Source organism: Scophthalmus maximus, chromosome 2 (genome assembly GCF_022379125.1).
Source record: "Scophthalmus maximus strain ysfricsl-2021 chromosome 2, ASM2237912v1, whole genome shotgun sequence".
In the NCBI taxonomy this organism is placed as follows: Eukaryota; Metazoa; Chordata; class Actinopteri; order Pleuronectiformes; family Scophthalmidae; genus Scophthalmus; species Scophthalmus maximus.
In genome coordinates, this window is record NC_061516.1 from 9587402 (window position 1) to 9611622 (window position 24221).

At 41.4% G+C, this 24221-nt stretch overlaps 2 protein-coding genes across 3 annotated transcripts; one reads left to right on the forward strand and one right to left on the reverse strand.

Annotated features, from left to right (window-relative positions):
* Positions 1–410: 410 nt before the first annotated feature.
* Positions 411–13955, reverse strand: umodl1 (uromodulin-like 1). Its single transcript, XM_035627188.2, has 17 exons — positions 13748–13955; positions 13239–13481; positions 12808–12966; positions 12028–12155; positions 11583–11769; positions 10089–10229; positions 9265–9537; positions 8694–8951; positions 8177–8289; positions 7849–8053; positions 7087–7224; positions 5974–7010; positions 5693–5853; positions 5103–5339; positions 3686–3842; positions 3457–3541; positions 411–2858 (listed from the first exon to the last, which is right to left on the reverse strand). The coding sequence occupies exons 1-17, from the start codon at positions 13821–13823 to the stop codon at positions 2671–2673; spliced, it is 3786 nt and encodes a 1261-aa protein (XP_035483081.2). The 5' UTR covers positions 13824–13955; the 3' UTR covers positions 411–2670.
* A 1640-nt stretch (positions 13956–15595) lies between these two features.
* On the forward strand, positions 15596–23198 carry zbtb21 (zinc finger and BTB domain containing 21). 2 transcript variants are annotated; one of them, XM_047336972.1, is made up of 3 exons: positions 15605–15724; positions 16885–16966; positions 18134–23198. In XM_047336972.1, the coding sequence occupies exon 3, from the start codon at positions 18136–18138 to the stop codon at positions 21190–21192; it is 3057 nt and encodes a 1018-aa protein (XP_047192928.1). In that variant the 5' UTR covers positions 15605–15724; positions 16885–16966; positions 18134–18135; the 3' UTR covers positions 21193–23198. The 2 variants fall into 2 exon arrangements, with proteins under 2 accessions (XP_035480080.2, XP_047192928.1); XM_035624187.2 differs by lacking the exon at positions 16885–16966 and having other exon boundaries at positions 15596–15724.
* The last annotated feature ends 1023 nt before the right edge of the window (positions 23199–24221 follow it).

The window sequence follows — 24221 nt, forward strand, 5'->3', positions numbered from 1 at the left end:
GGGTGAATCACCACATTACCCTATATACAATCACAATATGTAAAGTGTTCAGTGTCACCATTAGAATTATTCCTTGTTAAGTTCTATTTGTAAGTGAATGCAGCAAAGTTCAGACTAGTTTACAATAATTGTATTGATATTATGATAGATTTGGGCTGTAAACAGTCCAACAGTTTTTACAATATCATGTATGCATGCACAAATTGGATTGCAATTACACAAAATTTAGATTTAGTTAGATTGAGAAAACAGTTCATGAATTTTGAAAGATGTGGGCTTCAATGAAAATGGTCCAAAGTTTAGTCCAAGTGAACTGCTGATGTGCTGACTGTGAGGAGTTTCAAAAACAAAATAACACTGAATGCCTCTGTGAAAGGAACTGATACATTATGCGACTGTAAATTCAAATATAGGTTCCTGGAAACAATCATTTTGACACCAATTAAATAGAATATGGACAAAGTCTTCAGTTGGTAAACATAGAATTGCTGGTGTAACTTAAATTGTCTTTTAATCAGTCATCACAATTTCTGTTGTTTCTTTATGGAAATTCCACCCCCGAAAAATATGTGCTACCAAAAATGACTAATTACCTGAATAACTGTCTCTATCTGCCCAATAATTTTCACTATAGATCTTTCCAGTTGGTGTGTCTGACTTACTGTGAGTAAGTTAATGGTCACTAGTAATTTTAGTGGAGGGAAAAAAAGACGTTTCAGTCTCAATTCTACTGGAGTGGATGAATGAAGTGGCATCAAATGGATTAATGGTTCAGGTCAGTACTTGTATAAATGTATTTATTCCACACTGAGTCTAGCAAAAAAGTCACACCGTCTCTCTAGACACGATGATTACACGGCTCACATCTGAAGATTACACTGCCCGGGTGTCCGGAGGGAGGTCCTGCGCTGCTCTATAAAAACACAATAAGGATGTTTAATTAGTAATGACCCCAGTGAGTGAAAGCCTTCGGAGATCCCGGCATATCCTGCACACACACACACACACACACACACACACACACACACACACACAGGGACCCATTAACTATGATGAATGACTGTGTCTCAGAGCTGCCCTAACCTGGATGAACAGAAAAGATGAATGTGGCGAAGAGGGGGGAGGACGGAGGAAGGCCTGTGGACACATAGATCATGTTGCAGCCATTATGAGGGTCTGCTGCCTTTCAGCTACTCCTGATCCCCAATGGCTGACTTATGAATACAGGAATCACACTTGTGTTCTGCATTTGACGACGGGGATTGTTGCTCGTCGTGGCCACTGTGTGTCTGCACCCATGTTTGTGAAGGCTCTAAAATATCAAGCAACTGCATATTGCTGTAATTAAACTCTAGTTTATGGCAATTCAGTGTAGATTTACTGTAAAACACAACGCAGAAATTTATAGAGCAAAATATGAATACGCCATTTGTTTTATATTTTAATTTCAGCCAATTTCACGCTTTTGAAGTGAAATGGTTCCCCGCTCTTTCTCTCCGCTTTGATCGGTGTTGCCCTCCCTCCTTCAACCCATTATTCCCTCCATCCCTGCACTGGGGCTGTTGCCATAGAGACGGGTTGCCAAGCCTCAGACAGTGGGGCAGAATGGGTTAATTAGGAGGTGGAGCATTCGCAGCTCTCCAGACGGTTGTAAGCCGTCCTTCGCCACAGGTCTCCAGGGACCTCCTCTCACAGAGAAAGCCTCGGCTGTTTAGTATTCACCCCCCTCGATGTTGATCCACGAGCTACATTTATGATTCTGTCGTCAACAACGTGGGATTATGAGAAAAGCGGGGGTGTTCCTTCTCTTTCTCGAAAAAGGCATACAGGAGACCTTTTCATCCGATTGAAGACAGAACATGACTCTTCTGTTCCCCTCCATCTTATACATTATCTCATCTCCTTTTCTTACATCAATACCTTTTGCTGCCCTGTAAACCCTGTAAACATGTTGTCTGCCTTCAGGAAGCCATTTTGCCTTCATTTTTGGAGCTGGAGATCTGTGCCAGCAGCACCCCCAGGTGTCTGCATTCATACAGAACATGTTTATTGTCACATCACTGACTGAAAGTGCAGTAGTAGAAAATAGCAGCTAAAAGAAATTGTGATAACTGTGCATGAACATTATTGCACATGGTATATTTAAAGGATATTGTACAACATGAATAGGCTCACTGATACACATAGATGTGCAATACAAACTTATTTGGAACAAACTCATTACATCACAAATTTAGATAAATATTTTTTTCTCAAATATCTTGTGAATGTTATTTGGGAAACTGCTGCTCCATTATCACATCTTACTCCTTACATTGAAATGTTAAAACGCTCATGATGACAACACTCGACTTTTAACAAATCATGCATGTTGATAGTATGTTGATACATTTTCCAATCCTACAATATTTGTGGTCTCTATATTTGATATTCCAGTATGAAACTACTCTATCATTGTATTCAATATTTTAATATATATCAGCGTAGATGACAAAAAAATAATCTGTACTTCCTTCATTTTGTTCATGCAATATTAAACGAGAACTAATCTATTGATGGCGCAACAGTGACATCTAGTGGCAAACACGCTGTTTTAAATGTATTTACTGTTGCAATTGTATTTACTGTTGCAATGGTGTGACCTAGGTTGTGGGTGGTGCTGCCGCACCCCTAGGTGTTGAAGACAAGGTAGGTGAAGTTTTCCTGCTTGGGTTTGACAGTGAAGTTGTAGTGTCCAATGCGGTTCCTCTGGTAGTAGAAAAGGCAGATAAAAGCAACGACTAAGAAGAGCAACAGACCAACTCCGAGACAGGAGAAGCCAATGATATGAACAGTGTCATATTCCTGCTCCAAGGTGTCTGAAAGTTAAGGTAAAGGGATTAAAAATCAATAAACAGGGAGTAAAAATGAAAAGTCAATACCCTAAACAATGAGATGGGAAAAAGATTATAGAAATATTGTAGCTTTCATAAATCCTTGATCCAGACTGTTAGTTGAGCACGCTTACAAAAAGGTGGGATTTCAAATTAAATCCTCTCATGAGTCTATCGTGAGAATAGATGGTGATTATAAAAATGAATAATATACTTCAACGAGAATACCTCAAATATAATTCATCAGGCACGGGGTTTTGGGATTGTATATTTTGCATTAAACTTGCCTCTCCACCTTATAGATGACAGCAACAGCAGCACTACTGCCCTCATTCAAAAGTTAAATGGTCCATTTGAATTTCAAAATGAAGAGGCACGCAAGTGTATAATGGATACTGAAGGCTTGGATAGTTTCTCTGCTATGAAACAAGCAAGCTGACTGAGAGTTGTCATTGTTACTTCAGCTGGTATTTAATTCCATTTTTGCTGATAATGATATTTAATTTTTGACCTAACCACACATCACAAGGGAAGAGTGAAATGATTTGTAAAAGACATTGTTATTCTCTGTAAAAACACTCACCATCATAGATTCTGAGCAGCGGTCCGTAAGAACCAACAGCTGTTCTAAGATTGTTTGAAGATCGACCTGTTCTTTGCAGACAGTCCTGCAAGAAAACACGAGCAAAGAGGATGACGGAGAGAATAAGCAATTAGATGCATAAGCCAAAGTGGAGTATTTGTTACTTTAGATCCATCCACCCTGTACCAGCTGCTCTTTCTTTTCCTTTTTCTGAATAGGATGCACTCACAGGCACACAGGTATCTGATCCAATCTGCACACAGATGTAGACCTGGCAGTGCAGATAGATCACGTCCAGGTTGACGAAGGAGAATATCTGCACAGACAGGCGAGATGTGCTAGAGGTCCCGTTCATCAACACTTTGGTGTATGCGTTAAGGGAACAGCTGTGACAAAAAGGAATTAGAGACTGAAACAGTAGTGTCATTGATTGCATCTGATTTGGTAATAACTGCTGTCTAACTATAAAATTGTTGTAATATTTTCATTTCATTGCTACAAATAGGAACAAAAGTCTGACTTAATGGCATCGACCTGAATCGATGATGACGCCACTCAATTTTTGGGGTCAGCCACTGACATTGACTGTACTGACTCGTCATTTATGATTGTCACTTTGTGAATCAATAAAAAAAAAGAGGCATCTAGCTGTGAGTGAGACAATTTTTCCCCATCATACGAGGAGCAGAGTTGTTATTTAAAATATTAGTTTGCCATTTTAGCTTTCAAGCCAAAAGGAGCTAAAAGTTAAAAACATTCTTCTACCAGCATGTCCAAAGATTGGTAATTAATATGTCATATCTTGTTTGTATTATCCATAAAAAAAAGTAAACGTGTAAAAAAAAAAAGAATCTCACAGCAGCAACCACTTCAGTAAGACACTGTCTGTGGCTTTAAATTTTACAGACAAATAAGAGAGGGGTATCGATCCCCTCATCTAAGGCTCAGCAAAAAATGTTTAAATGCATGTTTTCAAAAATGTCGAGCTAAGCCTTTGAGAAAAAAGCCACATACAGTTTTTTTACAATGTATAATCACTTAAGCAGGGTTTCTTTGTAAGCCTAAAATTTGATTTAATGAGTACGAATTAATGACTATTTTAAAACAGTTTTGTCACATTACAGCTCATAGAGCAGAGCACATGTTTTCAATCTTTTTTTAGCCTGTGAGCCTATTTTTAGGTCTCAAAGACCACCCAGCAATTACTGTTGTCATGGAAATCTGAGTACAAATTACATTGATACATTTGATTTCATGAGAACATGCAAACTCCACACAGAAAAGCCCTGGTTGGTTTGAACCAAGATTCAAACCCAGAACCTTCTTGCTGTGAGGTGACAGCACTAACCACTACACCACCACAACATGACATAATATATCTAAATAACACATTTAAAATATATATATATAGCAAGACATAAATAGATGTTGGAAATCTGGCAGAACCCCATATATTCATCAAGTGACCATCTGTGGCATCTGAAATTATGAAGTAGCAGTAATATAATGGAAGTAGTAACATTATAAGTAAAATATTAGGAGTTGTTGTAATTAAATCAGATTTAATGTATCAGTAATTATGGGTGAAATACCAACAGTGGGCCTAATAGGAACAGTGACAGCAACATAAAGCTGGAGAAGCAGACCTGTTCTCCAGGAAGGTGTAGCTGTGGCTGTCTGCAGGATTCATGGTAGGAGTAGCCCAGCACCTGTCGATGACTACTTTGATCTGCTCTGAGGACGTGTTCAAGCTGACGTCCACCACCACAGCCTCCTCAGCCGATAAGCTGTAGTTGTGGGGCAGCGGCACTGTACCATTCATCAGCTGCACGGTCACCTGGAAGGACCCCAAGCCCGCGATGACATCTTTGATCATATCATACCTGGGGATGGGAGGGAACAGGATACATTCAGCCATAGATTCAGCTGGGACACAATTTTACAATTAGCTGTTTGAAGTAAGTTGAATATTCAGTCTGTCATTACTGTATACTAGAAAGTAAACTAGTATACTAGTATACTAGTAAAGTAACGTGTAAAATCTGAGTTAGTTTGCATGCTGATTTTTAATGGCAGTATTGGGATTATGGATGTATACTTAATTTAGTGTTTTTGGACTATGATTGTCAGCATGTTGTAAATAAATTCTTATATTTACTCTTGTCATGTCTCTTATCCTGTGTTCTGCACATTGGGTCAGTCCCTTAAAGCATAACTGACAGCAAGTGAAGCATACCCCATGGAGCCAGAGTCAGCAGAGATGAGCATGCTCTTCATGTAGGTGCACTTGATGGGAACCTCCAGATGAACTCTGGGTACCTCCTCTGATCCACTGGATGAGGTGTATGGGTCCATTTTGTTGAACAGGGTTACAGATGTTGTGTAGTGGGTGTCATTCTAAAATAACAAATGTTTGAAGCAGTTTGGGTTTGATGCAATTGATTTGTGGAGATAAAGTACTGGCATCCATAATCACTATAAAAACATGCAAGAGCATGTTCACAAAAAAAAACTCACCTGCACAAGCATAGTGGCGCACTCATTCCAGGCCACGGTCAGCTGGGCATGGGTGCCGTTGCCTCCGTTGACGCCGCAATCCTGCAAGCCCAAGTATAGGGTGCTTTCCCGGATTTTAGAGTTCAGAAGAAAATCTCTGGCAACTGTCACAGTGGTGGCAGCAACCCTGCACTGCACTGAGATGACCCCTAACACAGACATGGTTCTCAGGGCAGTAGCATTTCTTGTAGGAGCTATAGCAGTGGTAGTAGGTTTGGTAACAGTGGTTGCAGGAGTCGAAGTCAGTGCAGTAGTGGCGGTTGTTGGGGTATTAGTGGTGGTTGTTGCGGTAGTAGTGATGGTTGTTGGGGCAGCAGTAGTGGTTGTTAGGGCAGCAGTAGTGGTTGTTGGGGCAGCAGTAGTCGTTATTGGGGCAGCAGTAGTCGTTATTGGGGCAGCAGTAGTCGTTATTGGGGCAGCATTGGTGGTTGTTGGAATAGTAGTGGTGGTTGTTGAGGCAGCATTGGTGGTTGTTGGGGCAGCAGCCATAGTTGTTGGGGCAGCAGTCGTGGTTTTTTGGGCAGCAGTTGTGGGTGTTGGAATAGCAGTGGTGGTTATTGGGATAGCAGGGGTGGTTGTTGGGGCAGCAGTGGTGGTTGTTGCGGTAGTAGTGATGGTTGTTGCGGTAGTAGTGATGGTTGTTGGGGCAGCAGTAGTGGTTGTTAGGGCAGCAGTGGTGGTTATTGGGGCAGCAGTGGTGGTTGTTGGGATAGCAGGGGTGGTTGTTGGGGCAGCAGTGGTGGTTGTTGGGATAGCAGTGGTGGTTGTTGGGATAGCAGTGGTGGTTGTTGGGATAGCAGGGGTGGTTGTTGGGGTGGATGCAGTGGAAACCATTTCACTTGTTGATATAATGACTGTGGTTATCCCTGGAGTGGTGGTTCCAGTGGTTAAAGCTGGATCACTGGTTGAGGGTGTCATTAGAGAGAAAGAGGTAGTGCTCACTGTCGAATATATTGTGGGTGTTGGTGATGGTGTCATTGTCTCCAAGGTAGCATTTGCTGCACAAGACAAGATACTCTGGTTATAAATTGCAAAGATATTCTGTTTATAGATCTGTGCAAAATGAATCCCTACCTTGACAGGCTCGTCCAGGCCTTTCTGGGTTGTTGTCTATGAATCTGTCCAGGCATTCACATGTGTACGAGGCCCAGGTGTTTGAACATGAAGCCCATTGGGAACAGTCATTTTCCCCTGATGTACATTCATTAAAATCTACGAAAAGAAAAATATATTGACTCTGAGTTTTGATTTTGTTCTTTTGCACCTTGAACCTTGAAACCTTGTGTTTCTATGTCATGCCAAAACACGACAAAAACCTCTACATCAGTGTCGCAGTCAAGTCATTAACCCTGAGTCCGATTTAAGTCTTGAGTCCCCAGTGTCAGTCACCAAAGAAGAGCCTTGTTCAATCTAATCTAATCTTGATGTGTAAAATCAAACTTAGTCTATTGCTAAAAAGTCAAAAGAATGTCCTTTCCTAACCATTTTCCTTGATTTCGATAGAGAAAGTCATGACGCCAAGGAAGGTTGTGAAGAAGACGATAAGGAAAACAATGGTGCTCAGAGAATCCACCCACAATTACACTAGGAAACATGGTTATGGTTACCTCTTAATTCCTGGTCATTTCACTTAGTTAGCGGCCTTACTAAGCAAAACAGACTTTTCGACCACAACCCAAGAGTTTGTTGTTACTTGTAGGTCCTTGACATAAAGCACCTTATTCCATCTTTTTGCTTGAATCTTTTTGAGACACTAGATACATCTTAAGATTATTAACACTCTAACCTACCTGCTTTCAAAAATCATATTTTCAGAGAGTCGTAAGAGAGACGTACCAGTTATGCTTGTGTTGTTACTATCCACAGTGAATTTGGAGCTGTTCATCAGGGAGTTGAGCAGAGCCACGGACACATTACTGATGTCTTGGCTTTGACTTGGGGTGAAGATGAGGGTAAAGTGGACCACCACACTCCCCACTGATAAGCTCCTGATCTCAATTCTTACCATGGCCTTCATCTCTGGAGACAGAGACTTGTAGATCTGTCGAAAGAGAAAGAAAGACCAGAGTCCGAGTTATGATGCCTGAGTGGATGAGACAGTAAAATATGCCTTGTGTGAAATTCTATAAAGTCTGTCACTGGATAATCCTTGTAATGTAAATACCTCCTCTATAATACTCGCTGTGAGGTTTTTGTAGGCCTGGCTGCTGGAGTTCTGCAGGTCAGCAGTGAAGTTGACGTTGGTGAGTCGAGCTGTGGCGTCAAGAGTCTGAGCATCTACAAAGCAAAGCCTTACTTTGTACAATAAACATGTTTTCCACAAATTAACATCACCCTTCTTACCAGCCTTTGGCCTGCTGGTTAGAGAAGGAGTCTTTTCTTCATCACACATTTAAAACAATTGTATCACTTTACTCATTTACACCCTGGGGTAATAATCATTGGTTGATTCTTCAATCTGATATTTATAAAAGCAATAGCAACAACTTCGTAGCTGATCTGTAAAATCGTCATTAAAACTGAATCTTTCTGTCACGACATGACTAAGTAAGAAAAAGAAAAAGGAAGAAAACTAACAATTTATTGTAACAAAGCTGTTCTTTGTACAAATTGAAGCTTGATGGCACAATTGTGTATGAGTGAATAAAAAAGTCTAAGCCACTGGAACAATCAGTTATTACCAGTCTTGACCGATATACGTAGGGTGTCTCCTTGGATTCCGCAGGCACAAGGTGTGATGGTGACTATGTAGAGCACCCCAGGCTCCAGTCGTCTCACCTCTATCATGGTCTGATTGGTTTCCCAAGATCTAATGACCTGTGACCCGTTGCTTAAAACAAGCCGGTAGGTCTGGTTTGTCAGAAACTGGCTGGACCAGTAAACACAGAAGGAGGTTCCAGTGACGTTAGATGACGTTAAGGCAGTGATGTTGGGAGGAGCTGGAAGGTGGTGGTGGTAGGAGAGGAAAGATGGGGGGATAGTGAGCAGGTTTATCATGTATTCATTGTGGTTAAAAGAACAGTTTGAAAATTATTGGGAAATATGCTTGTTTGCTTTCTTGCAGAGCTGAATGAAAATACTTATACTGCTCTCATGTCTGTGTGGTAGATATAAGGCTCTAGTTAGATACTTCAGCTAGAGGACAAATATTGATCAAATGATGTAAAGCAATGACTTACACAACTTTGGCTCATTAATCAACATTTTGGGATTCGATGCAGCCTTGAGAAAGAAATAAAAACTATTTCTTACAGCATGTGGTTGTCGGCAGAGGTATCTCCACAGTTGAGCTCATGCTGATGTAGGGCGCAGAAGTCGTCCACTGCAGCGCATGTGATGTGTTATAAGAGACAGAGCTTGTATTACTCAGAGCTGTAGTCATCCTGATCTCAGACGAGTTGAAGGTACCAGTGGTGCTGTTGCCTGGAGGGGCCTGTGTGGTGTTGGAAGCTGGGGTGTAGGTTGTGTTCATGGGTGGAAGGTAGGTCAATGGGGTGTCTGTGGTGGTCCACACCCCGTTGCCAGCTAGGGACAAAGGAGGGAGAATAATGTTGAAATCCAGTTGAGTTTTAGCAGCTCTTCATGTACAAATATAAGTTGTTGTTGTTTTTTTTTCACTGCGTACAGTGTGTTCCTTATCTTTAAATATGCCACTGTAGCTAAACATACTGCAATTTACAAACAGGTTAAGGATAAAGTACATATACTTGTAAGACAAACACATACTTTTTCTTCTATCTTTGTAAGGATTCTCAGTGACATGATGCATTTCCTACCCCTTATCCTAACCATAACCATCTCAACTACCTGCCAAACACAGACCCTGACCCTAAACCTTCCCTAACCCTAATTCTAACCTAAACCCCAAACCAAGTCTTGACCCTAAAAACGGCGCTTTGAAGTTGTGTCAGAAAGTCACTATTTAACCATAACTACTACTTCCCATTGCATTAACCTAAAGCTAACCTTACCTTAACTTATACGGTAAGGTTAACATAATGAAAAATGAGTCTAGGTCCCCACAAAATGAACAATACCTGGACCACACACACGCACACACACACACACACACACACCTGAACAATGGGCTGCGGGGTCGCTAGGATCAACATCAATGTATCCTTGGCGACAGCTACACTGGTAGGATCCCACTGTGTTGTTACAGTCTGCCTGAGCAGAGCACTGATGGAGAGCAGGCTCCACACACTCATCTACATCTGCAAATACAGACACGTCAATAGGTTGGACTTGAATTACAATACACATGTACAGTCCAGCCTGAAATGGCATTTGGACAGTTACACACTGAAGTGCAAAGTCTCGACAATAAGAGAACAATGAGAGGAACTGCACACTGTCTCCTTTACTGCTGAAATATTTATCGGTTACACCATTTCGGAGATCTGACCTTAATGCAGGTAAGCAATAAATATTTCAGCAGTAAATTAGATAGTGTGCGGGACTTCTTCTCATTGTTCTCAAGTTTCACCGTCCACCAACGTGCCTGTCATTCATTCAGCTCTGCAGAGATTTAAAAAACCAAAACCCAAGTCAAAAAAAAAATACATAAAGAACTGTCTAATATATAACTGCACAATCCCTTGCAGTCAATGACTTCCTGAAGTCTTTGACCGACAGACGTCCCTCCTGGTGATCCTCCCTTATTGTGGGTTCTCTCTGTCTTTAGTCTGGACTTCAGCAGGTGGAATGAAGCTCGGTCAGACTGAGATCAGGTGACAGCCAGTCAGTCAACGATATTCCTCCTCTTCAGCCTATAAGCTCTTTGGTTGCTTGGACCGCATGTTTAGGTTCCATCCAATAAAACTCTGTTCCAGAAGTCTCTGTGTGTGTGTGTGCGTGCATGTGCACATGCTTGTGTGTGTGCGTGTGCGTGTGGGTGTGCGTGTGCGTTGGAACTTGGAGAAATTCAAATAACAAATACATTTATGAAAATAAACAATAACCCAGAAACATAATTTAGGGGAAAACATATATATTGTGTTATTATGAGCATGAATTTTGTTTTAGAAAACTGATAAGGTAAGGGGTTTCAGAATCACTTTGTATGTCCAATTTAAAGGCTTAGCTATTCAGAGGTTCCTGACAATAAAGGAAGCACACTGTCATTTTGGCATAAAGGGATGAATTGAATGTTGTTTAAAGTAAATTATCAGTAACGGAATATTTTGAAGGCAATTTGATGTGTGTTTGAATGTCTGCATGATGGCGAGCTTGTTATTGTGTCGATTGTACAAATGTATGACTGATTCATTATTAACATTTCTCTGTGTGTGTGTGTGTGTGTGCATGCGTACATGCGAGCGTGCTCGTGTGTGTGCACTGGTGTTATTTTCCGCTATTGCAGGAAACTTGCCACAGATGACTGCCACTCAAATAGAAGTGGTGGGAGAAGGAAACTGTGCTGCGACTGAGTCATTCTTTCCTGAACACAGTGTTCTCTGCAACATGAATCATTCTCAAAACTAAACTCACGACAAGAATGTCTTTCAATTGAAGGGGGAAAAAAGCCCCAAGTAGCTTCATAGAGACCAATAGTTTTGCGTCCTCACCTTCAACTGTTACAGATGACACCTCCTGGATGTGTTTGAGTAGGAGATGCAGCTTTGATGTGACATTGTGCAGTGAAAGAGTGAAGTTGCAGTCAATCAGCAGTGAGGTAGCAGTCCTGTATGGATGCACAGGCCACGAGCTCAGGTAATAGACTGAAACGTCATCAGACTGCAAGGCTCCCGTCACCTATTAGTGATAGAGACCCAAATGACAAATCAGCTTGAAATTAATCAAAGAAGAAAAATTTGCCTTAGCCCAGATTTATTCAATGATTTAAAAAAAACAGCATTATCAGACTAAGTGATAGTAATGGTTGCAATACCTGGCTAGTGGTCTTCACAACATACGGCCGGCATTGTCATTATATACAGTATGTATGTAGCAGAAGTTTTGATTGTGATTGTAGTGCCGTTGTTTGTATTTCCATATTAGCAGTAGGCCTACCATTGCTTGTAGTAATCGTGTGTGATTCAGGAGTCCTTTAACCTTGGACATCAGTTGTTGGTAATCTGTCTTTACTGTCACTGTTGCATTCCATCGGTATCCTCCATTCTCAGAATAATTTGCTGGGCCTGAAAGTGAAATTGAAAGGGTCAGTTCCACCAGATGCCGAAGACAAACCATAATTTTTCACTTCCATCTTGTGGTATCTCGGTGATGAAGGCAGCTGAATGTTCTAGTTCCATTTTTCTTTCCTTGGGTTTTTCCTTCACTGAGAAAAATGCAACAACCTCCCCTCCAATAAAAGGATACAACAGAGTACAACTAGTTTGATCATAAACTAAGTATGCATGAAGGATGGATAAAATCCAAGATGTTTCACATTTAAAACTATGGCAGCCCAAACATTCCATCAGATTAACTAGGCAGGTAGACAAAAAATATAAGTCTGAAGTGGGATGATTAGTACCATTACCATTACCTGCTCTTCGCGAATAATATGAGAAAATCAGCAAATAGAAAAAAAAACACATATCCCTTCTACTTTTTTCTCACTGCTACCTCCCAAGTGTGCAGTAATGTATGGATTTATTTGTTCTGGTTTTGAGGCAAAAGTATGTAAATTGAAATTTAGAAAAATCTGTAAACCCTGATGTACTGAAACCTTCTGCAGGGCCAGATATCAATGAGAAGGTTTGGGTGAAAATATTACTTTACCCAAGGAAACATGGTTGAGAGTTTACTTTAAAAGCGAATAACAATCAATCAGGAACGTATACTGACTTGCAGGATGATTACAGCGAGGGTGGCCCAATCTCTGGCAGCATTTTTGCCAGCCTGGGCAGTCCATGTCCCACTCACAGTCTTCAGATGTGGGATGAAGTCCATCTGCAGTTGGACAGGATCCGGGCTTGGCAATGAGCTCCCCACTCCTGTTTACAGCTTCACTCAAAGGAAATAACATGTTGCGGAACATATATTAGCAGCAAGACATTTGCAGCAGTGCAGTTTCTGTCCTTCCATCTGGTGTCTCACACAAAATCTCACACACTCAAAGGTCACGTTGATTGCCTGTCTGGCTGCATCGCAAAGTGTTTTGATATTATATCACCACATATTACAAAGACAACTGAAATCTAGGAGCAAAGAGAACAATTTGTGCTCATCTATCATCCTCACACCCAGACATGCATAAATGATTGCAGTACACTCACACAGGGCACAGTAACGCCCAACTTGTACGTAGCCATCGCAGCACTTGGTAACCTGCTCCATCACTGTCTTGTTCTCAGTCCGAGGGATCATCTTGTAAAGTGTGACTGTACATGTCGTCCAGAGGAGCCAGCCGCCACATGGCTGTGTCACAGTATAGGGGACCTTGTGCATCACCAGGAAACTCACCATCCTTGTCTCATTGTGAACACATAGATGGTAGCCAGACGCAGACAGACTATTTCCTGGAATAAGATAGATTTTGTCAATTTTATCGTTGGTTAAGTTTGTATCTGGCTACACAATGACATCTTGTCACGTCTTTTGTCACGAACAATCCAACTTGATTTAACTCATGAAGTATGACACGATAGGTCCAGCTTTTATGATATTACAAAAGTTAAAGAGAAAATGCAGGTACAACAAGAAGTGTAAATCCTCCTAAAACACCATATTCAGTTATGACAGTACATCAGTTTCACGTTAATCCGTCATCTGTTTGGAGGCCTACCTTCATACACAGGATTTTGTCCTCTACAAAGAGCCAGCACAGCCACAGCCACCCAGATGGAGAGCGTCCAACTCATTTTCACAGATCAGATCAGAATCTCAATCTCCTATATTTAACGACCACATTGTAAGTGCATGTTTCCCTTTGAGATGATGCTAACTAACTGTTCAGGGTGTATTGAAAGACCAAATCCTCTGTGGCTCTGTCTTCCTCCTCCCCTCGTTGCACCATCAGTCCCTGACGATGGACCACAAAATCATGGCAGCAGGCGGGTAAGATTTAGATGAGTATGACTATTTGGAGTTACATTGTCATTGTGTACTGAAATACCATTAGACTTGTCACATTGCAGTATTCAAACAATTTGATATTTCATTGCAATAATACCAATGAAGAGTCTGTATATTACAGAGAGAAAAACCTTTGGTTCACATGAAAGGAAAATGTCTGGTTTTAAATCTGCATTTATTCTTTTTTGGCAGTATTAGGATCAGTAAACATGTTTATCATTCTAGAGAGAAAGAGATGAGGGATGGGAGGAGTCAAATTCCCAAATGACTTGGTTTCCACGCAGGTAACCATGGCAGTGCTTGCTATGCTGCTGGCATTAACAGCCTGTGTCAGACATTAATGTCAAGAAGGGAGGAGTGAGAACCTCCCTGCCATTTTCCCACATGTCTCTTACTCATGAGATGAGGGTGAGTTGGGATACTTTGGCTGTCAAAGATATGATCCAAAAGAAGACTACATCAACATTCTTCTGCAGTCATTATATTGACATATAAGTGAATGCCTGTAAACCCATGGTCAGTGTTCACATTTGTTGAAAGAAAATATCACAGGTTCATTAACATTCTTATATTCGTGCCATGCTTATTTTTATCCTAGGTAAAGACAGTGATGAATATTATCACTGATTAGTTTAATAGTAATGAGGTGTGAAAATGTGCGTAATTACACTTCATTCTGTCATGGTAAAATTGGTACCTGCTGATGCACTGGAGCATGTGGGTGTACAGAGCTGCAGGCACAAGTCAACTGAGGTCATTATGGTCACATCACACACACACACAAAATAGAAAAGAACATGGTTTTATGAGACTATAGATCATCAGGGAGGGTGCATTCAAGCGCCTGATTGGGTCACGAGACTGTTGCCAGGTACTGGCAACAACAGTAGTTTTCCAGGACGAGGCCTGTAGGCCAAAAAAACATCAAACATGCAAACAAATCCCCACTGGATCCCAGGCATGACACAAATCTACCGCCATGCTATAGTGACTTCCATTCAGTCACACACCTAATTAGTTTAGGGGGGGTTAGGGGGCGTCAAGAAACATGTATATATCTGAACCTTGCAATTTATACATATATATGCTGTGTGTAAATGTGTTTCCTTTTTTTAACACAAAACTAAAATAGATGAAGAAAATGTTCACATAACACTCATCCCTCAAAAATATTTACTTTCCAGTGACAATTCATTATTCAACCCTCCACCTTTGGGCAGTTTACTGTGTGACATAAAATGAATAAAAATGTAGTTACAAAGTTACTATTACACTTAAATTACACTATAATTAATATAATAACAGAATAATGCTCAAGTACACAGTCAATGGTGGTATTGGGGATAACTTTATACAACTTTGCATAATTATAAGAGTTAGTTTCTATTTGCCACGATAATAATCTTGATTTGGATTTTTTTTTTTAAACAACAAATTACCGAAAATATGACCTATCCCTTTAAATTAGCTTCAGCGTCGACTCTTCCGTTCGCCCCGCCCCCTGCTCCTCGGTCAGCCTATCACGGCGAAGTGCACGTGACGAGCGTTCTTTGCGATGACCTCATCCCTGGTGTGGGATGACGTCAAATTCAAGATGGATGGAATCACGACCAGTGCGCAGAAATCCACACAACACTGAATAAAGTCCCGGCTGCGTGGAGGAGCGAGCGCGTTCGCGACGTGCAGGGTAAGTGTCTGTACACTTCCACATTTAACCTCAGTCCAGCCGAGCGGGGCGGAGGAAACACAGTTGGCTGATAAGGAGAAGCTTTTTTCCCTTTTCCTCCCTGACGTAACTCGAAAGGGGGATCGTGCCGCTCATAAACCTGACCAGCTACAACCTGTTTTGCTGCCAGCAGCCGCGCCGTGTGAGGCCGGCGTGGACCGTTTCTTGAAAAACAACAACAACAACATGAAATGAAACCAAAAAAAAAGAAGAAAAAACAAAACAGAACGCGCCACTTCCACCGGGGTAGCGGGCAGTTCACTCCCCTCCGCGCTCAACAGCTTCGCTGTCCGCCCGCACACACACACACACACACACACACACACTGTGTGTTTTCATTCCGGGATCGGCGCCGCGCCGCGGACCATTGAAACGCGCTCAACTTTCCTCCGCTCGGCGTCACACGGCGTCGGGACGTTCAGCGGGCGGGCGACACGCTCCTCTGGCCGTTAAGCCGCACGAAGTGCGCCTGTTCTCCGACCTGACCAGCGACATGTCGGGCTGGAGAAGTTATTTGTCATGAGAAACTGAGCCACGTCTCATGGATGATCTAATGCTGGAAGCCTGACTCGACTTCCTCGTCGGGAACTGACCCCCCCGCCCCCGCCCCCCCTGTTCCTCTCTGAACGTGGATGAGTTCGGTTTGAGACGAGGAGGCCACTGGCTGCGTGTTTAGTTTTTACTGAATGAATGAAGCCCTCTGCGTATGGACCGATTAGGGCAAGTGTCACTGTGGTCGACGTTAGGTAACATGTCTTCCGGTCACAACTTTCAGAATAAACTTGCACACTTGGACAGTGAAGGAGTTTAATAAACGACAACAAGTTCCGGCAGTAGGTGAAGATGTAAATGTTCTTGAATTCAGGAGAATGTTGTTCTAATGCAGCCAGTAGAGGCCACTGGTGGAATGCTCTGTAATGTAAAACCTGTTTTTGACCATGTAGAAGGCCCCTTGAAATTGCTGGCAGTGACTGACTTGTGTTATGTACAAGTCAAGAACAATGTTAAAAAAAAAAAAAAGTAATCGGTTTCCTATCACTGGTTGATGCAAATACATTCTACATTCTTCTTACATATAACGCCATTTCCTTTATCCCCTATCCTTATGAATGTTCTAACAGCACCACAGACTTCAGTCTCCAAAGTGACGATGAAGTTGAATCACCAACGCTCTAAATCAGTTTCATTATGATATTGCTCAAGGTGAGATTTATTGCATGGCTGTGGTATTAGACTGCATTAGTTTTAGTCGGGTGTACCCTTAAAATGGCAACTTGGTGCATGTTGCAGTATATTTATATGTCATTATATATATATTAAATATATACTGTAGATATTTACAGCAAAGGGGAATCTGTCAACGTGGCTATCGCTGGGTTTGCCCCTGGATAGTAGGGAGATTCTCCCATGTCTCATCTAACAAATCGTGTTATTTAGTAGATATGGCAATTGCTGTGTATTCATTTTTTAAGTAATATCATTATTTTGTGGGCAAGGTGGGAAAGCCTGCAAATGGTGACAGGGGGTGAAAGTTTGAGTGGGAGACTGCCTTAACTAGGCTTTACTTTAAATGCAAACTTCCTGCATTAGTCACTGAAGCTGACTTGAGTCATGCCCTCATGCCCATAAACTCACTGTGTATGTCCTTCTGTATTAGTGTGTGTAATGCTGTGATTCATAAAAGTTATCATCATAAACAGCAACCAGTACAAAAAATTATACAATTGATAAAGTTTAATGATATATATCTATATGAACTATTAGAACTGACTTTATGTAAGTCATTATCATGTTTTTATTATGTTTATAAACCCCAAAAAATAGATAATTACAGTGAATATCAGCATTTGTTCACAGTAGGACTTGGACCTTTATTTTCATTAACAATTAAAAGTTTTGGAGGGACGATGCATACCCTTCACATATGCTTTATATATCACTATCAGGAAATGCTACACTTTTAATTGCAATACAGTTTCATAATGGCGTCATCTGGCATTACTACAATATTTTTTTTTACTTTATAGTGATGTCTTGATGATGTCATTCTTACCATGTGTTAGTAAACTATGCAGAGATACCTCAATAAGGCCTTTTTTACTATGCATGAGGTATTTTTTTCTGACTGTTTTCTGTCTTCACTCATGACATTATATGATGGTGAATCATTTTCTGATCAATAAACATTTTAGATGATCTCTTTAGCTCTATTATTTGCAGACACAAACATACATTATAGAGCAAAAGCTCTAGCTAGCTATTGTTGTGTGTGTGAATGTGCCTGTTCATGCTCTTCTCTATGTAAACTTATGATCATGTTTGTATATACATTCCTGCATTAAAATATAATCTTCTTTCCTTGTCTTTCAGCCATGGAGAGCCTAGTGCATTACAGTAACCCCTCCCATACCCTCTCGGTGTTAGGGGTTCTCAATGAACAACGACTGCGGGGCCAGATGTGTGATGTTGTCCTGGTTGTGGCGGACCAAAAGTACCAGGCCCATAAGAGTGTTCTAGCTGCCAGCAGTGAATATTTCCAGTCCCTGTTCACACGGATGGATGCAGAGTTGCTGAACGTTGTGAACCTTGACTTCTGTGAGCCTGATGCCTTCGAAATTGTTCTGAATTACATTTACTCCTCCTCGCTCTTTGTGGACAAAGGCAGCCTGGCAGTGATTCAAGAGCTTGGTTACAGTCTTGGAATCCCTTTCCTCACCAACATCGTGTCAGCAAGACCACATGCATCATACTGTGTGTCTAGAAAAAGGCTTTCATTCTCAGAAGGGGATGAGAATGATGTCCAGACAAGGAGTGTCATTGTGTGTCGGGTGCGGAATGACACAACACATCCCTCTCGCTCAAATTATCAGAGAAAAACATCAGAGAGATCATTATCTCCCCACTCGACTCGAGAGTCAGCTCAGCCACCATCAGAACACAACTCCCACGAATCCGTCAGGAACTCTGAATCCAGGAAATCCTCTGAACAGAGGGAAGCTGCTGAGAGGAAGTTCACCTATCCATACACCTCCATATTAAAAGGGAATTCCTCACACATCACATCTGTCAGGCCTCAGCTCACATCATCCGTTTCTTTCAGTGATGCTGAAATACAGCACATCAGGATGCAGTCTGGTACCGACTCGGTTACTAAAGAGGAGAATGAAGAGCAGCACTATCACACCAAAGTGCCCTTTGAGGGCCAGGCCAGTGAGCCAAGCCAGACCATTGACAGGAGCGGGCCGCTCATAAAAAGCCTTCTCCGAAGATCATTATCCATGGACAGCCCTGTTCCAGTCTTCTCTCCCACACTGGAGCTCAAGGAGCTGCAAAATCGAGAACAGTCAGTTGTTAAAATGGCATCAAAAGCATCTGGGCCAGAAACATCTGCTCAAAATGGCAAATCAAAAAAAGCATCTCCCCTGGTTCTCAGGCCAAAGTACCCCAGCGGGTATGATGAAGAAACTCAGGTAGAAAGAGAAGTCAGTGTGAAAGTTGAGCCGAGCAGTCCACTCGCCGACCCCATGGACATTATCCGAATTACAGTGGGAGATGCTTTGCCGGTCAATTTTAAAGACTTACAAACAAATTATGACCACGGTTCCAGGACAAACCTCAATCCTCTGGGAAAAAGAAAGGACAGACCAGACAACAGAAGGTATCCATTCAAGAAGAGCAATTTTTTTAAAGATCGTACCCTCTCACCTGAAGAGAACATGTCAGAAACTGTACCTCAGATTGCCAACAATGACTCCAATGAGAACATTGGGGAGCTGTCTCAGAACAAGATTTTCAAATGCTGGAACTGTCTGAAAGTTTTCAGGTCCAGTGCTGGACTCCATCGTCATGTTAATATGTATCACAATCCCGAAAAGCCGTATGCTTGCGACATCTGCTACAAGCGCTTCCATACCAACTTCAAAGTGTGGACACACTGCCAAACTCAGCATGGTGTTGTACAAAACCCAGCCTCGTCCTCCAGCTCCTCTGTACTGGATGAGAAATTTCAAAAGAAGTTAATAGATATTGTGCGGGAGAGAGAAATAAAGAAAGCTTTGCTTTGGAAGCTGAAGAGGAATAAGCAGGGCTTGCAATCTCCTGCACTTACCAAGAAGAGATCTAGGCCCAGCTACATATGCCCTTACTGTGGGAAAGTATTTGTGTTCCAGTCACAGTACAGACAGCATTTAAGGACACATCCTGCAAACAAAGCTGACCAGGACACCGCAAGTGAGAGCAATCTCTACCAGGAACAGGCTGAGATCATTCATCAGAGGAACACAGACACTGGCGATTACTCCTGTAGACTCTGTAATATGAAGCTGTCGTCTCTCTTTGAGCAAGGCGATCACGAGAGGGGCTGTAGACATACAACAGTATGCCCATACTGTGGTCTCCGATTTTCAAGTCCAACTGTAAAGAGGGACCACGAGGCACATTGTAAGTACAAGAAACTCACGTGCCTGGAGTGTATGCGGACCTTCAAATCCTCCTTCAGCATATGGCGCCACCAGGTGGAGGTCCACAACCTTAACATGATGACTGCTAAGGACCAGATTCACCTGAGGCAGCAAGAGAACAATGAAGAGGCGTCTGAAATTCTCAGGGAGGAGCATTACAGTGATGAGCCTCTAGCAACTGGGAGCTCAAGAGACAACATCAGTTACAGTGACTCCTCAGGTCCACACATGTATGATTCAGAAGACTCCTCATCCTATGTGCCTGAAGACTTGAGCATGGGTCACCTTGGCAAGCTGGTGGTGAAGGAAGAGCCTTTAGAAGAGGCTGTGAGTGAGATGGAAAACACAGAGACTGCCAAATCTGGGTCTGAGGAACCCGGTGTGTGGCCATGTGAGAAATGCGGAAATCTTTTCAGCTCTTGCAAAGACCTGGAACGACACCAGGAGCTGCTATGCCACATCAAACCATTCATCTGTCACATCTGCAACAAAGCCTTCAGGACCAACTTCCGCCTTTGGAGCCACTTCCAGTCCCACATGTCCACTGCTTACGAACCTGGAGCCAAAGAGATCGACAGACACCCCTCGCCCCTGTCTCCCTCCCCTCCCATGACTCCTCAAAACTCTGAGCGTCGCTCCCCACTGGCCACTGTGCTCCAACCCACCCAGCCGGCGCCAGCTGCTGCAACGATGGCTGAGGAGTCCAGCAGCCCTGAGCCCTGCAGCTCGTCGGCAAGCAAGGCAAAGAGACCCGAACTTGAACGGCAACCCAGCAGCCACAGCCCTCTGTCAAAGTCGGACAGCATGGAGAACACAGGTGGCCCTCAGGAATCAGACACACTCTTTTACCACGCACCGTCTCTCTCTGCCCTGACGTTTAAGAGGCAGTACATGTGTAAACTCTGTCACAGGACCTTCAAGACGGCCTTTAGTCTCTGGAGCCATGAGCAGAGTCACAACCACATGTAGGCATCAGACAAGTTATAGCAGTGTGTTTCTCCTGTAAGACAATACCTAATATTAGAATAAATACACCTCAGCCTACAAAAGGAAGACTTTGAATGTATAGCTTATTCGCTTGCCTCCAATGTCATATATTAAAATGGCCATGTTCATTAGAGGTGTAAACGTGAATGTGCAATCAAGTGCTAGATCCCCCTGTGAGACAAATTGGTCATAAATGGTTTATTTTACTTTCAAATTGATTTATAAGCATTTATTTACTTTAAACCTATTTAAGTTGTCTACTTGTATTTATCTACGTAGGTGTTTTGAGAAAAGAAGGTGCAGAGTTGCACCCCTCGGTGAAAGAAGGTACAGCTAAATACACTGTTTTCCCAGTGTGTAAAAAAAGTGCTTTAAACTTTTGGAGGTTGCAGTTTAAATAAATATTAGTGCTTTTGCTTTTGTATCAGATCTATCTCTTGACGTGAGTGGCCTCAACAATGTATTCAATATGCACTTTGTTTAACAGTTTGATTCTGTTATATGGGGTGATTCAATCCAAAATGTTTGCTTGGATCCTTGAGTTTCCATTACTGAGGTTTTGGGCTGCAGAAGTAAAACAGTGACTAGGTGCAGTATTATCTGTTTTCTTTCTTCATAGTTGGCATTCCTTTGAAATTTGTTCTCTCATATTTGAGTCTCAGACTGATTGACCTTCCTTATAAAATGAAAAAAAATGTTCTAAAACACATTGTACGTGAGACTTATCTTAGACACCTCTTGTTTAAGAGATTGCGTCTCAGTATGCTCCTTGATTAATTGCTTACTCTCTTCATTCAGATAGTTTACTTCATCTTCCTTATTGTTAGCCCTGTGAATCATTTAAAAAGAATACAAGTGAATGAGACAATGCAATCATCAGTCAGAAGATTAGAGAAATATTTTTTTTTTTCACAGGGTATATAATGTTTCAAATGTTGCTGAAAAATCATTTGTAAAAGATGCTCAGGCCAGCTTACTTGTAAAAATTGCTCATCACATCAGCTTCTAGAAATCAGTCTGAAATATCCCCAGCAAGCAAACTTCCAGACATCTTGCAGTATAGTTAGCACACTGCAGTATAGTAATGCAATTCATGGTTAAACTCAGTTAATGAATATAAACATTATAATGATAATAATTTGTGTATATTGGACTCAACTCCTTATTCACTTAAGTCCGCCACCCCAGTGCAGCAGCAGTGTTGTGTATGTAGATACTCATACACTGATAGATTTGTGCAATTAAACAGGTGGAAATTAACCAAGCTTTACAGTGCTTTGATGGCCTTATGCAAACTTTCAAATCCTTTGTCACTATTGTCACTTAAAGCACAATAGACCTTCAGACGACTTATGACTCAGGCATTTTGAATTTTCGGTGGTAAAGTCAAGAAGAGGGAGGTGAGAGAGAATCAAATCTGTTATTCTTCGAATGGTGAGAGAATGTTCCCTCTTCCAAAAGGTTTATTACTAAAGATTGTGTTTTGATTGTATTCCAGTTGTTCAACAGTTGTATTCTCGTACAAGTATATACTGCTTTGGCTTGACTGATTAGAAGTTTGTCATAAATTATTAAGATTGCTACTATTTGGGAGGGTGTTGATTACGCCACAAAAAATATGGGATTTTTCCCCCCCTCTTAATGAGCTGCATTGTGATGTTATATTCATTGGAGAAATTCTGTATTGTTAAATAGTGCTCTTAATTTCCTGTGAGAAACTTTTTCAAGGTTTCACAGAAATGACTAGAATTGTGTATATGGAAGTGTTTGTATCCTCGATTTTGTACAATTTTGTTAGTAAACTAAAAAAGGTTTATCTTTTTGGTATTACTGTGCTCTCACTGCAATAATGAATACTGTACTATTTGTATCAGCATTGGTTGTATTATCGTTGCTTTTGGAGATTTGCAGCTGTTTTGTGTTTAGGTTTTTCTACAGGTTTTGTGCTTCATTTCTGTAATAAAGAGTAACAATGGAGAATACATGTACAATCACCTGTGGTGTTTGAATTATTTAAGTGTAAACTCTAGCTCAGGAATGAGTAACATGGCCCCACAGTTACTTTAAATCTTTAACCTTGTTTGTGAGGTAGATGTTCAATTACTCAGTGGTCTTCTTGTCTGGTACATCTAAACTTTGTCACATTTCAGTCAGTCTAGCCTTTCTCCATTACATGTTTTGATTATCAAAAAAACATGAAAATTGCCCACTATAATTTCCTACAGCCCAAGGTGAAATCTTCTGATGACTTGTTCTGTCCGAAAACCAGAAGACAATGACAAGGAAATAATCAAATGTTTTGCCAGTGAATGTTTTGCATTTTTGCTTATAATACAAATAATTATCTGCCTATGGACTAATTGACAAACCTACCAACCGCTGCAGCTCTAAATCAGATGAACATTTCGGTGTTTCGCTCTGAAGTTCTGAATTTACCTCTGATCCAGACCCTATACTGCTCAATCCATATTCACTGTAGATTATCTGCATCTTCTTAACATCAAATACAATTTTATTTGTGGAGCTCAATAGAACAAATCTGCCTCAAAGGGCTTTACAATCTGTACAGCATATGACACCCACTGACGTTAAGCCATTGCAATGTGTCACCAAAAAACTATTTCAATCTTTTCACAGCAAATTCAAAGCAGGTATAAGGGGGTATGTGTGCAGTTTTAACAAGACTTGAAATGGATAGAGCCTTGGGTTTAGTGATGCACACCTCCCAGGTTCTAAATTTAAGGTGAAAGGAGATTTTTGACGTGTATTCACAATCATCCAAATCTAATCCCTGACCAATGATATGACTTTGGGGTTTCAGTTAAATATAATATGAATTAGTTTGTGTTGCACGTAAAAGCATTGCATCATCTTTACTTTACAAACTAGTAAAGCATGGACAATTATCACTCAGTTGTTGGAATGGATTAATTTGACTTCTGAGGCAAAATTAACTTTAATAATCTAAGCGTGGAGTTAATCATGTGAAAACGCACACACATCTTCCTGTT